The sequence below is a fragment of the Papaver somniferum genome, chromosome 1 (genome assembly GCF_003573695.1).
Source record: "Papaver somniferum cultivar HN1 chromosome 1, ASM357369v1, whole genome shotgun sequence".
Lineage (NCBI taxonomy): Eukaryota > Viridiplantae > Streptophyta > Magnoliopsida > Ranunculales > Papaveraceae > Papaver > Papaver somniferum.
In genome coordinates, this window is record NC_039358.1 from 188,680,163 (window position 1) to 188,695,091 (window position 14,929).

The following is a 14,929-nucleotide window of genomic DNA, read 5'->3' on the forward strand; positions in this document are numbered from 1 at the left end:
CATATTTTGTGAATCAACCGAACTGGGCTTATATATGCATATATGCAATTAGGCAAACGTTCGGTTACTACGAAATTTATTTCTTGGCGAATTAGGTAGAGTTCGGGTACGAAGTTTCAAAGGTAGAGTTCGGTTACAAAGAAAACTTAACATTTTTGCGAACGAACCGAACTTGTGGACTTCTCATTATTTTCGTAAACTAAAGTTCGGTGATATCCTTATTTTGCGAAGGAACCGAACTTATGGACTTGTGTTGTTCCAATACAAGGAGTTTGGTTAAAAGTATTTTTTTACGAATCAACCGAACTCTGAGTTCGGTTAAGAAAAAATTAACTCTTGATAACCGAACTTTTCTCTGGAAAAAAAAACCATCCATTAAACCTCTCTGCAACTTCCATTTTCAACTCATTTTAATGATTACTTCTCATTTATTCAACCAAAAACGAATGTCAAGTAATGGGTTTGTGAGAATATCTTTGTTAATGTTTTAAATTAAGTTGTATATATATATAGTGGTGGTGGTTGGTGGTAATCGGAGGTGGTGGTGGTAATCAGTGGTTGGTGGTGATGATAATCAGAGGTGATGGTGGTAATCGGCGGTGGTAATCGATGGTTGGTGGTGGTGATAATCGGAGGTGGTGGTGGTGGTAATCGGCGATGGTGGTGGAAGGAGATGGTTATATATATATATATATAGGTGGTTATTGGGTTGGTTTTAAATTAAATTAGGTTAAGGATAGGTTAGTCATTTCAATGCTTTAGGACACCCCTTATAACTATAGGGAATGCGGCCTAATAAAACCATGGTCCCCTCAAAAAAAAAAAAAAACTATGGTCCCTAAAAAATCGTTCCAAAAAAATCTATGTATCCCATTTTGGGCCAATAATTGTGTATTGTGGGTTTCATACTAATATTCTGGCTTGGGCTCACCAATTATGCACTTTTTCAGATACAGTCTCTGTGATGGAGGGTTTTAAACATAGATAGAGCCATAGAGGCCACTTTTGTATTTGCAAAACACAATGCCATGCAGGTGATTAGCCTGTATGGTTAGCTTTATGTTACTATCCAATTCCGATGAGAAGTAAAAGAACTCACAAATTTCAAGTAGAAAACTTAACATAAATTTACAAGTGCAATTTGTATAACACCCAACTGGATGAAATGGACTGCCAGTACCATAGGACAAATAACACCCATGATATTCAAAATATGCTATTTGTAATAATCCAACAAAATGCTAAAAACAGTTGGTTAGTTATTAGGAAGTATCGAACAGATCACAACCTCATATATCCTCGCTCCAACAGACTAATTAGAGCCTGCAAGAGATAAAGCAACAAACATCAACTCTCAAAACGAATCAGGACGAAACGTAATTTTATCCAAGCAAGCAAACACAGATTCTAAATGAAAATAGAACTTTCTTTACAGTTCACTTCATCGTGACTCGTCATACTCACAATCTTGAGGAATAAAATATGAAGTGCAATGGTAGGTTTGTCAACGTGAATGGAAAGCTCTCATTTTTCATCTCAGTGAAATAGATGGTATTTAGCGATTTAACTTGGGCATCTTCAAGATATTCTCTTTCAGAGAGAGTTCAACAAAATAAAGGAATTCCTTGCTTGGCAAAATTTCTTAATCTCGGGATGTAGAAGCACAATGTTCAAGTTTGAATGCACCAAATTTTAAGGAGAGATGATTTAATTATATGTATAAAACAGCTTAGGACTTAGGTGGCAGTGGGTACCTTGACTAAGGAAGTAAATGCTATCGAAATATAAGGGGGTAAGTACAGCACCAACCACTGCTCCAGCACTGCATTGAAAATGAAAAAAGATAGACATAACGTGAGTTAGCAACATAAATGCTTCTTACGACTTAACATATATAGAGTTTCCTTCAGAGGAGGACCCCTCCCTTCACTCGTATCAAGTTGAGAAAAGTGAGGCAACTCCCAAGTGTGAGGGAGTCTAGTGCAGTGATGTGTGTGCTTCTGTTGAGTGAGACGTGAGGTGTTTGTGAAAATAGGTGTGCAACAGTATTTTGCTTTGAGGGCAACAAAACTATCTTTTCAAAGCAAAAAATGTCCAAATTTCAACTCATGTCATAACTTAGTGGTGCCATGCTTGCTGAACCAACACCAGCAACATGATCAATTATCTAGAAGCATACAGGTAGCAGCTGTTCACAATTATACAATTATGTAGAAGAAAATGGAAAACAAGCATACTAATTCTATTCTCAGTAGTCGGTTACTTGATCATGATTGGTGACAGTGTTAAAGATCTTGAACCGGTCAATTAAAAAGAAAAATCACCGAAAGTTGCATCCAATGAAAAAAACGATAAACATTATCCAGCATTGAAAGAAAAGCAAAGGTGGAAAAATTAAAATCAAAATAGGTGACTCAAAAACTGAGCTTCCATGCAACCATGCAAGAGAACTGAGATGTAGACAATATCTTTAATCTTCTTAGGATGACATACATCAATTACTAATCAGAAGTATAATTTTCAAATGATTTCAGTTGCAATTGTGAATGTAGACCCACCAACTATTCATATTGTAACTAACGGGGATGACCATTTTCCCTTCATTCTTAATTATGCTAACCCGAGCAGCAGACTGTTACAACGCAAAACCATTTATGCCATATAGGAAAAGTTACATAAGACTGCGGCTTTAAACTAACAAACCTAGTGGTCCAAACTAGAGCTAATTATGTCTATTTCCAAAACAAATAAACATTAAATAATATGAATATATAACATACAGAAAACACAGTAAATTACCGGAAGATAAAAATAAAATGACAATGATAAGAATAAGAATAAGAAAAAGAATACTATTGTAAGCCTAAAGGGTTTCCAGTGAGTAAGCAATGAAAATTTATGATATATGATAAAAGAAAAAAAAAAAACAAATGGCATATAAGAGTGAAAAGTATAACCACGGAAAGTAAAGGCCCTTGTTTGAACTTGTCATGAAATGAAAAGGCAAGCGGTTTCGGACACTCTCCAGGCCCTCTAATAAACCCACTGGAACAAGAGAGCACAATAGATCAGAATATGCCACAAGCATAAACTAATAAATAAAGCAATCCCTATTCAAGAAAATTCAATAAAGAGAGAAACTAACATTAGTGATGCAGTAATGAGAGGACTCCTTCTAACATCGTAGATCGCTATTAGACCATGATACTTCTCGTCTCCAACTTTATATGACACAGCCAATCGCTCTCCAGAAGCATCCCATGATATCTTCTCAATGCCTTTGCTGCTTCATAAAAAAGAACGAGTTAACTAATACTAACATATCAAGCATATCATGACCATTTTCTAATACTAATTGGCACATATTGCACAAGTTAAGTACACCAAATTTTTAATGAACTATTAAGTCATGTATGCATATATCAAATCAAGAGATGCTTATACTGTTTTACACAATGTAGCACGGATGTGAGAGACAGACATGGCAATTCCTATCTTCCCATAGGCCTATATTTGGTCCGCAAAGAAAAACCTTACCAGTATTAAACTTTTAAAACTCATCAATCTGAAATAAAGTTTCACAACAAAATGAATGGTTCAGAGTTCTTTTACTTGTGATCCAACTTGATTGTTCAGAGAACGTTGCTGAATCTATGTCAATGACGATCACGTACTAACTTCTACAAACTTGAATGGTGCATAAAAGACAGAGTGTGACCCTTAGGACAGGATATCAGACACCAAATCCAGTGGGGCAAGTTCCTTTCAATAAGTATATGCAATCCAAATTCTAAGACTTTGTCATCCATCACCAACATGCTCGTAATATTGTCCTCAAGAGTAATAGGGGTGCAATCTTATACCCGTAAACTCAATGAAAAGGCTTATAAACCTCAGTTATAAGAAGAAAAATAGTAATGAAGAATGCGCCAATCAATTAACTTATAGTTTAATAGGACCAAAATTAGCTGGCATATCAGTCCTTTCACACTTGAAGTAAGTTTTTAAGTGATAACCTCCTTTGTTGTAGCTATAAGCTTTGTGATTATGGTGAAACATCCGCCAAATGCCTAAGCCAATAGACAGAGTCCTTGGCCTTTTACAGCACGGGCGGAAAGTGCAAGAAATAAAGCTCTGGAGACCAAGCTTTTATTTTAACTCCATCCTACCTTTGTTGAAGCTATAAGCTTTGTGATTATGGTGAAACATCCGCCAAGTGCCTAAGCCAATAGACAGAGTCCTTGGCCTTTTACAGCACGGGCGGAAAGTGCAAGAAATAAAGCTCTAGAGACCGAGCTTTTATTTTAACTCCATCCTACCTTTACCATTCAAGATTATAAAATGTGGTTATGTGGTGAGAGGTGAAGCAGTGCCTCGAGGCGTATGCCTCGACTCTAAACATGTATAAATGGTTAAACTATTCTAAAACAGTAAAACTTAATTTAAGAATTTTGATATTCGATCATGTTAATGTTAGAGAACGACTTGGAAACATGAATATCTGACCAGCAACAACTTGGGTTTTATAATCACAAAATTCAAAACATTTTAGTGGTTGTGTACATTAAAGAAAATTACAAGGTGATTTCAAATACACACATCTTAGAGGAACTTCTATGACTTTCCCAAAGAATTAGGCCAAGTGGCATATCCCTTTTAGGGGCAGAAAAATGCATAAGAAGCAAGGTGTAATTTGGTCTACCTTGACCGCTTTTAAAAACCACGCTTCCCTTGATAGTTTAGTACTAAAGTTCACTGATTCATCACTTTCCAGTTCCATTGCATATTATTTATAGAGATAATCACATTCAATCAAATCTTTGGATTGACTATAGGAGAAGTCAAAAGAAAAATTAAAAGATACAAGGCAACTGCACGCAAACATAATAGTTAAAGTAGCTTTACCTGTTTGTCAAAGACACCACTTCTGGCAACTCAACAGGTAGTAAGTGTGCATCTGCAAAAATCAAGTCACAAGAAAAGTTAAAGACACTGCACCAGACAACAATGAGGATTAAGAATAAACAACTTAAAAAGTCCTACTGAACCACGAGAGATTCAGAGGACTTCTGAAATGTTGAATAAAAAACGACACCACTAAAGAAGCTACACCGTAGAATGCTTGAAGATACCCATGATGTTAAAGTAACTAGTGACCAACACGCAGTAAGAAAGAACTACAAGACTGATGCACACAATCACATGTTAGTCTCGGTCAGAAGGATATGATTAAGTTGAAAGTCCAAGTAAAAAAAAAAGGAAGCAAATAAGTCGTATGATCAGCTAGGAAGGAACTAAGCTGAAGCAGACACCAATTTGTACAAATTAGAAAGAGAGTACACTATGACAAAAATACTAGTTTATGAACCTGAAAAGCAATGGAATATTTGAATGTTTAAATCACTGCATTCCATGACCTAATTTGTACTAATATTATGCTCATATGTTAACTCACAGTTTCATGGCGAATATACAAAGGAAGGCAAGAAGTTGTACCCAATGACGGAGGCCTCGATGCAAAGTGAATAGAACCCAATGCTACTGATTCTGAGAAAGCAAGTAATATCATATGGCCATCAGGATCCCATGTTGCACCCTGATAATTCAAGAACTTTGATAAGCAAACTAGCGATATAAACCATCTTTGCTGAATCAGGGACTATATATGTGTAAGATATAAATCACTAGCTTTGAGATGCATCAAGGGTTCAATTGTTCAAGAGATCATAGTCGCAGGTCAAATAACATAAAGCTAGATACCTAAACAAAGTGAAAGATATAAACTAACCCATCAAGATTTAATAGTTTGCGCGCTAACTAAAGTGAAAACCATCAGCGAGACCATAATCAAACGGGGACTAGGAAGCATACCCTTAATAAATTGAATTAGTTACCAGTGATAATGCTGGGCAAAACGATGTCCCTTCAGTAGTTAAAAACATGTCATGGTAATAATTAACTCAAATACACTTGGGTTCAATATGCTTATACGTTTACATTTGAGAACAAGAAAGACTTCATTCAATTTGTGGTTGCTACAACGAAACATCTTAAAGGAGCCTCCCAAATTTCTTAATTTCGATAGATGTACTGAATAAATAGAGTGTGGAAAAAGAAAATATGAGTAACTCAAGTAGTTATAAACATTAAACAATCTTTTTATGAAGCCACGTGGTAATACATTTCCAAGCACTGAGACAAAACCAATTTCCTAGGTTGCAGAGTGAATGCCTTAAACTTCTTGATTATTGGTATATTTAAAATATCAATGCTTTCTTGATTGAGTCAATATAAAACATATCTTGAAGAAAATAATTATCAATTTATTAAACTGGAGTAAAGAAGCGTATCTAGGAAAGCCTAAAACTATCATCTGCAGTTACCGTGACAAATCCACCAGTGGAAGACCAAGTTTCTGATGTCCATGTGTTTGTTTCCCAAAGATAAAATGTTCCATCACTGAAAAAGTACATGACCGTCAGCAATATGTAGTGTCTAACGCAAAACAAGATAAAATAAATACTCGATAGTTACTGCAATGAACGGTTGTCTGATTTGCAAGGGAACATACAATTTTGCAGTGAAAAAGTAATCTCCCATTGGTGACCACTTTAGCAACGATATACCCCCTAGTCCCCGTCGAATAGGAGTTCCCAAACCTAGGAGATCAAAAGAATCATTAGAAACATCACAAATATGAGAATACAAATCAAGCCACAAAATGAGTCATCGTATTTGCTTTTATTAGAATTAATTTATGCAGTAAGCTATGATCCCAGCATTCGACGGCACTAGTCATTAATCCTTACAAGATAATAAGGTTGCTAAACTCTGGCCCATTAGGACCTGAAATCCAAATACTACAACTTTCAAAACTGACAAAAGAAAGGACTTGCACGATTGAAGTGTAGCCAGCGGTCTTACCCATATAGGATTATAACATGCACGGTAAAGTTTAACGCTAGACACAATATACAAGGTGCTAGTTTTTTTTGCTCAAAACGCAAAAGTTTTGACACAAAAACAACAAGTTAAAAGAGAAGATCCAAATAATTAATCGTTTTATAAACTGAAACTCTTGGAGAAGGAATCCTTAATACCTTGGGCAACATCCCATATGGTGAATGATGAGCTCTCAAGTGATGCCGACGCCAGATATGTGAGAAAATGTCAAGGATCTCTTAAATTATCAAATGCACAATGTAAATGTGAGAAGAAAAAAAAAGAAAAATCTCCTAGTCTAACTAAGAGAACAAAAAATGGTATTGCAGTTAAAACAAACATTCATTTTGCATTCGTATTTAGATATTGTAATATAAACATGAGAATATGAGATCCTAATTGCACATAAAAATGGAGATTAGAATGGATATCTTCCATCAGGACTCCAAGATAGGGCACTGATTTGTTCATTATTAGGGCAGCGGAGAAAATCAACCATAGTCCATCTAACTCCTGATGCTCTTGAGAGAGTCCCAGCAAAAGATGCAATTCCAGATCTCACACAGGCTACACTGCCTGGGTAAGAAGCAGACCAAATGCAAATTCCATTCCTGAAAGTGAAAACCCAACTCAGATAAAGAAAGAAATCAAGACTTGTGTAGCACTATCATTCTATAAAGACACTTGAGGCAACGGAAGGTACACTTATTAGGAACTTGAGAGTATCATCCTACTTACTTGCACGCTACTACGAGGGTTTTCCCCCCATTTGGCCTCCAATCAAGAACTCTGATGTCTTTCTGGGACTCATTGGTTAAAATATATGGATCCTTACCATCTAGTGGGAAAAAAAAAAGTTTTATTCAGATGAAATTTTACAAGAAAAGCATGTGGCGATTCAAACAAAAAAGTATCAAGTGAAAAAAGAAGCTTAAGAATAACATATGCTGACCAGAATCCTCATAATCGCATACAGTAACTTGATTGCTCCCGGAAATAAATGCCAGGAGATTTTTATGCTGGTGCCAACTTACTCCTTGGAGATCAATTTCTCCTAGCAGTTTCACCTAGAAAGGCATGATTGTCAGTCGGAAACTTCCATTCTTAATGATTAACTTAAAGCATTATGTGAATGAACTAATAATGCTACAACACAAAAGAAGAATATTGAAAGTGGATGACCTAAATTCTGAGAGTGTACCAAACAAAGATCAAGCTGAAACGGCAGACACAAGTACTTCAAGTCATTTCAAGATCAATACTATTTTGATCAATCAGTAGGCGTCATCTAAGAAGTGCTTTCCAAAATTCAAGAACTATATTTAAAGAGAGAGAAACTTACATCAGTGGGCGGGAAAATGATTTTGGTAAGCAAAGACAACGGGTCTTTCTTAGCTCTATTATCTTCGTCATTATTAGCTTGCTCAATATTGGGCAAGAGATTATCAGGTTCGAACTGGATGGGATTAAATACTACTCCCAGAACTTTTCCATATGTGTCCTTCGCTCCTTCTTCTGAAATTTGTTCAGCAGTAACTGTATCGAAAATATTAAAATGAGAACAATGTTTTATGAAACCCTAATATTCTTGAAGATGAATATGAATTAAAAAGATTTTAAAAGGAAAAACGTGATTTATATTTCTAAAACTTCTTACTCAAATCTCGGTTGATTTCACAAATCGTTGCAGATCCAGGAGGAGGAAACGAGGGCATTTCTTTTGATAAGATAGAGACTGATGAAGTAGCTTTCGATTCTTAGCTTTCGGTTTTTTTTTTCCGAAGAACTGTTAACCCTCTAAATATTTTTTATTACTTTCTAGGGTTTTGTCGGAATTAAGCACTCCAACTCTGCTATGCTTCTAATTGAAGGCTGTTATTGGGGCGTCAACGTCCAATTTTGAGGGGCTCCACTTGGATATTTAATGACCAAGAATCTGATTATGGAGAACTTTTGATTCAATAGCAACTGTCCAAACTACCCTTCAATTAAAATTAAAACTTAAAAACAGAAACAAAACCTAATTTCTATTCTTCATTCTTCACATTTCAATTGTTCTTCTTCTTCCTCTCCTCTTTCTCTTCATCCTTTTCATCGTAAATCCATTTGAATTCATTTCATCGAACAAACCCTTGATGTATGTAAGGTAATAATCGAACATACCCACAGGACCCGGCCAATAGGGGAAGCAGGGAAAACCCCGCTTTAGGGCAACAACGCCTAAGGGGCAACAAAATACTCTCCTTGCATTTTGGGTTTTCATCAAAATCAAAAACATTTTAGGGGGTTATTTATAAATTATGTAATATATTTGGAACTAGGAAGAAATTGAAGGTTTTTACTCCTGAAGTTTAAGAGTAAAGCTCTCTTTTTCTACCTATATTCGGTTAAACTTTCAGAAATCAACTTAATGGCGTTATCAAATAGGTTGTCTTCAAGGGGATTATGTGTAGAGTCTTAGGTAAAGATCAACCAAGGGTGGCATGCCTCCACTTAAACGGAGGGAGTAAAATTGTAGGGGCAAAAAAAAAATTGTCACTTCAGGGCAAAATACTTAGGACCGGCCCTGCACCCATCTTTGTTTACTTGTTTTTGTGCTTAAAATAGGTTAGATTGAATGAAGTCGAAGTAAAATTAGGGTTTTAGTTACTTTTTGCTAGTGTTACGTCTGGGTACGTTACTAGATTTTTCAACCGTAATTTAGTTTTTGAAGAACTTACGTCTAGGTTTAGTTCAATTCAACCGTAAACTTTGATTTGCATGTTGTATTACGTCTAGGTTTAGTTGAATTCCAACCGTAATTTTCAATTTTACGTCTAGGTTTAGTTGAATTCCAACCGTAATTTTCAACTTTACGTCTAAGTTTAGTTTACTGAATTTTCCTTTCGTCAACCTAGCCGTAAATTTCAATTTTACGTCCAGGTTCCTTTTAATTCCAACCGTAGAAATTGATTTTACATCCAGGTTTGGGTTGATTCCGACCGTAGAAATTGGTTTTATGTCCAGGTTTAGATTGATTCCAACCGTAGAAATCAATTATTATCTAATAAAATTGAATTAAATTAAAATTAACTAAAGGGTTGTTCGGTCATTACAAAATTATTTGAGATAAGGGGTTTTTGATATTACTTATGGGTAACCCGTTTTTGTCCTATTAGGTGACGCCCCTCTAATGGAATGTGACACTCCAATAATAGCCTTCTTCTAATTTTATGGTGTTGCGGAATCGAGTCGAGGCGACTGGAGGCACCGAATCACTGGAAGCCTAGAATTAGTTCTCGAGCAGTGCAATGGGCCCGTCATGCCCCTGGCAGCGTAGCCACCAGCTTACTCCCTACTGAGCAAACTCGGCCCTCTTAAACCCATGTTAAAGTTAGTTTAATTACGTTTGAGCGGAGACTCGAACCGCTGACCCCTATTTGAGAGTCAGACTCCTGGCCAACTGGTATTGTTCAGTAAGATTTATAGGCGAGTTTGGTATTGTTGTGAGTTTTATAAAAGCGCTTTTCAGTTGTGTTGTATTGTGCGTTGTTGTGATGTGTTGTAAAATTAAAGTTTAGACGTTTGGTAAACTATAATATATAAAGTGTTGTGGAACTAATAAACTATAAATTCTGTTTGGTAAATTATCATGTTGAAATGCTTATGATGTGACTAATAACGAAAATAGACATGGTTTAAAAAGTATTTTTAAATAACATCTAATAATAATAAAAAAATATTTTTTTATTCTTAATATTATTTAAATAAATATGAAAAATAATAATCCTTATTCATATTTTAATCATTTAATTTTTTTTATTTTAAATTTTACCTTTAAATATTATTATTATTTTATAACATAAATAAACAAAATTTGATTAGTGAATAATTATATATAAACAATTATTTAAGGGTAAGTTTTGTCATTTTAACATAATAAGGTTAAAAAATAAAATCAATTAATTAAAAAATTAAAATTGAGTGGGTCCACAGCTTCTGCTTTTAATGATTTTAAAAGCTATTCATGGGTAGCTTTTAAAAGTTGGCCTTAAACAAAAGTGCTTTTGGAGAAAAGCACTTTGAAAAAAGTTTACCAAACACTATTTTACTAAAAAGTTTGTTACAAGTTGGTTACAAAGTGCTTTTGCTGAGAAAAAAACAATCCCAACCGGGCCTACAATCAAGGATACTTGTATTTAGTAACATTTTGTCCAAAAACTTATGACTCTGGTCTAACATTTGTCCAACGTGTTGGTATCTGGAAGTTACTTTTATATCCAATTTTAATTAATTTTATGTAATTATTTACCTGGCTGGATTGGGGTATCCCCAGATTAGTTGGGGTATACACAACTTTAAAGAGATTCATTTGAAGGGCTAATGGGGTGTTAAAATGGGCAAAGTTACAAAAATACCATTGTGTATTATAATTAAAACTAAACCTAACTCCTTCTACTTCATCTTCATTTCATCTTCTCCTATTCTTCTCTACCATATATACCGACCAAATTGGTCCCCCATTTTTGTAAAAAAACGATTGAAAACTCGTCGATTAGTTCGTCGAAATCGTCGATTCGAAAATTCCATCGTCGATTAATCTCTTCAAAAATGCATAATCCGAAGCGTATGAAAAAAAACTTCTAGAAGACCTAGTACTGAAGACCCTGGATTTGGAAAAGTAATTCAATACAAACGGAATATAAAAACAATTAACGAAGAAGAAATCATTGAAACTGCTGAAACCGAAGAAATAACGCGATTGAGAAAATAAGTGCCTACTTAAACTCACTCCAGTACTTCGGTTTGTTGTTTGCATGTCAAATTAGGACAGAAAATTCGAATTTCTGAATTTGCAGTTATGTAGCCGGCAGGGTTTTTGTTCCACGACTATACTGGCTTTTCATGTTTAAGTGTAGTCGTTATCTTCCTAGGTTGAAGATGGTGACGAATTTTCATCATCTGGGAAATATATCTACAGGGTCGTCATGCTATTCAACCTAGAACCTTGCCGACTAGTGATGTACATTGTTAGTCATCGGGCTTAGGAATCATAAAATGTCAACTAATGTTGTGAAAGAAAAACTGTGTTTCATGAGTTCCATTTTGTTATTAGCCGGCATGTTATGAGAATAGTACCGACACTCTATGGATTATCGATCTTTCCGACTAAATGCTGACCAAAACCTAGTTTCTTTGTGAAACATTTTGTTATTCGTCGTTATTGTTTTTTTTTCCTAAGATGCCGACCTTTATTTAGTCGTCACATAGTTTCATTGTCGTCCCTGACGACTAATATCTTTTTTATCTTAGTCGTTTCCTTGTTCAAGGGTTTACCCTGACGACTAATTGAATTGTATTTCCATTTTTTTCTTGTAGTTCCAACGAGCTAATGTTGAACTAAAGAGGCCTCATACCCATGTAAGTGGTAGTGGTTGTCGCGAAAGTGCTAAACAGAGCCGTGGTGGTGGTAGTGGTCGTGATCGTGAATGAATGAATTTCTAGTTTGTTTCTTTATGTGTTAGACAATATGTTAAAGTTAATGGTTGGACAAATGTATCTTTAAGGTTGTTTGGACATATGTTTTTTTTATTTTGGAAAAATGTTGGATTCCTAGTTGGTGAATGAATGATTTGTTTAGTTATGTTAATTTTCAATAATTTAGTCGGCAAGGTTTCGGTACATTTGTAATGACGACCGCACCATGGTCGTCATGGTTTTCAATTGGTAGACTGCCGATCGTGACAACAGAAATGGTGCGGTTACCAGGGTCGTCACGTTAAGAACATTATGACCTAACAGACTATATTTTAGTCATTATTATATTGAACCACTACCATTCCGACTAAGAGGAGGTTGGAACTGACCTTCTCTTATGTGTGAAAATGTTAATAGTCGTCATGTTAAGAACATTACGACCTAAACGACCGTGCATTAGTCGGCGTCTTCTTAAATAACTATCGCGTCGACTAATATTCAATGAATTTGACCTTTTCATGTGTGATCAATTGCCAATAGTCGTCAGATAAACAATGTTACGACCCTGCCGACTATAAGTTAGTCTTCAATGTAATAAACATATATCATGTCGACTATAGGCAGAAGAATATGACCTTCTCCCGTGTGTGAAAATTCTATTAGCTACCATGTAACAGAATTACAACCCTTAAGACTAAGGATGATCGGCATATGGGGGAAACAAAAAACTTGACGGCGAGTTCAAAATTCAAAATTTTGCAAGTACAACTGCATTGATTGGCTATCCCAACGGCTAGATTTGGGCACTATCCTATAAATACACTAGTTCTCTCTACAAAACAACACACACCTATTTTCAAATATGAAAAGACGGGGGTACCCAAATATACCTCAATCTAAAACTTTTCCACATATAAGTCCTTTCTCCGAAAGTGATTGTCTATAGACTGAGTCGAGACAATACATTAATCGGTTCACACTTCCTGTGATCGTCTATGGATACGAGATCGAGACAATACGACAACAATATAACTTGTGTGACTTACTATGGATACAAGATCGAGACAATACAACAACGAAGTATGTTTACTTGATAATAGGTTCGGACTTAACCAAACTCTAGGAATTGTCTATCAAGTAAAATAGGAATTGACGTTTGTGTAATTTACTTTAAATTATAATAACAACAATTATAGTTGCGGAAAATAAAAGTAAATGACACAACAAGATTTTGTTAACGAGGAAACCACAAATGCAGAAAAACTCCGGGACCTAGTCCAGAATTGAATACTCTCAGAATTAAGCCACTATACAAAATCAAACCAACTTCGTATAGTTGATACCAAGCAACTAAACCTATAGTTCACCTAGTTTCCTCAGTATCCTTGCGCCTCCAACTTGTTAATAAGTCACGCACTTGGAACAATTCATTTGGTTCGTATTCCAAACAGTAAAGGAACAATAAATATGTTCGGTAACAACTCTTTTCAAACAACGTGATTTGAGTTTGACAAAGGCTCTTCCGTTTAACCAATAAACTCATTTTTCGGGTCCTTAGATCAATCTCTCAACAACTACCGAAGTAATTGTTAGACTATGCAATCAATACTATTAATCACAAAGAAGTGTATTGATGCCGACCTACTCAACTAATCAATCTAATCTATCACAAAGATAAATCGATTATAGTTGGATCCCTTTCCAGCCGAAACAAGTATTGGGCACACCAAAGATTATGAACCCAAAAAGTCTTCTTGTCTTCAAATCTTCTTTAATTTTCAATCATCACCTGCACACAATCAACTTGAATATCTTGTGATCAATCACACACATAACGGAGTCTGTTAACGTTGGATTATCACAAGACGTCTTTAGATCTACAAACAATCTAAAGATCCCCGTCGAAACTTCGATCTAGTTTGAGTGAATCTTATATCAGAAGAGAAGATTCTCAAGCATAAACAAACTAGGTGCAATCAAAGTTCAACAACCGTTAGTTAATCAAATCAATCGAAAACTAATAATAAACCGCAATTATCTAATTTCCCACCAACGGTACTAATAGAGATTCTCAATCCCAAATAAGTCTTTAAACTGAGCGGCCGTAAGAGATTTAACCTAATTAGGTTACTTTCCTTTCCGAATAGGCGACTCTACCAGTAACAACACAACTAGGTAGTTTTGCTGGCTCTGAGGATTAGTTTGCTATAAATGCAAACTTCAATATCTATAGACACGGAAGTTTGGACACCAAGGAATTTCCAAAAACGAATATTCTCAAAGATATGCAATAAACACAAAATCGGTTTTCATAATTCCTGAAAATGCATTGTCCAAATATTGACCGAAATCCCATTACTAATTATTATTTTCTAAAGATATGCATTTAATTGTTGGGGATTAAATAGCATATAAAAACTAAGAAACCTTAATTAAAAGATTCTCAATTTATTTCGATCCTGGGATTCTCCTTTAGCTATTAAGGAATATCTTTGAACAATTAATGACAAGAGTTATTGCTCATGTTCAA

The 14,929-nt window shown here is 35.2% G+C and overlaps 1 protein-coding gene across 2 annotated transcripts; it reads right to left on the bottom strand.

Moving 5' to 3' along the window:
• Positions 1 to 1,079: 1,079 nt before the first annotated feature.
• LOC113310277 (aladin-like) lies at positions 1,080 to 8,832 on the bottom strand. Of its 2 annotated transcripts, none has more exons than XM_026558902.1 (14): positions 8,600 to 8,832; positions 8,285 to 8,478; positions 7,895 to 8,009; positions 7,681 to 7,780; positions 7,374 to 7,553; positions 7,101 to 7,159; positions 6,572 to 6,659; positions 6,384 to 6,459; positions 5,497 to 5,596; positions 4,906 to 4,957; positions 3,146 to 3,283; positions 2,961 to 3,045; positions 1,755 to 1,822; positions 1,080 to 1,323 (listed from the first exon to the last, which is right to left on the bottom strand). In XM_026558902.1, the coding sequence occupies exons 1-13, from the start codon at positions 8,655 to 8,657 to the stop codon at positions 1,775 to 1,777; spliced, it is 1,293 nt and encodes a 430-aa protein (XP_026414687.1). In that variant the 5' UTR covers positions 8,658 to 8,832; the 3' UTR covers positions 1,080 to 1,323; positions 1,755 to 1,774. The 2 variants fall into 2 exon arrangements, with proteins under 2 accessions (XP_026414687.1, XP_026414679.1); XM_026558894.1 differs by having other exon boundaries at positions 2,958 to 3,045; positions 8,600 to 8,825.
• Between the last annotated feature and the right edge of the window lie 6,097 nt (positions 8,833 to 14,929).

Excerpts from the sequence above, each read along its gene's own strand:
- LOC113310277 (XM_026558894.1), bottom strand. The coding sequence starts at position 8,657 with ATGCCCTCGTTTCCTCCTCCTGGATCTGCAACGATTTGTGAAATCAAC. Across the intron at positions 7,160-7,373 it reads TCTTGGAGTCCTGATGGAAG|ATATCTGGCGTCGGCATCAC; the intron begins ATATCCATTCTA and ends ACATTTTCTCAC. Across the intron at positions 6,460-6,571 it reads TACTTTTTCACTGCAAAATT|TGATGGAACATTTTATCTTT; the intron begins GTATGTTCCCTT and ends GTACTTTTTCAG.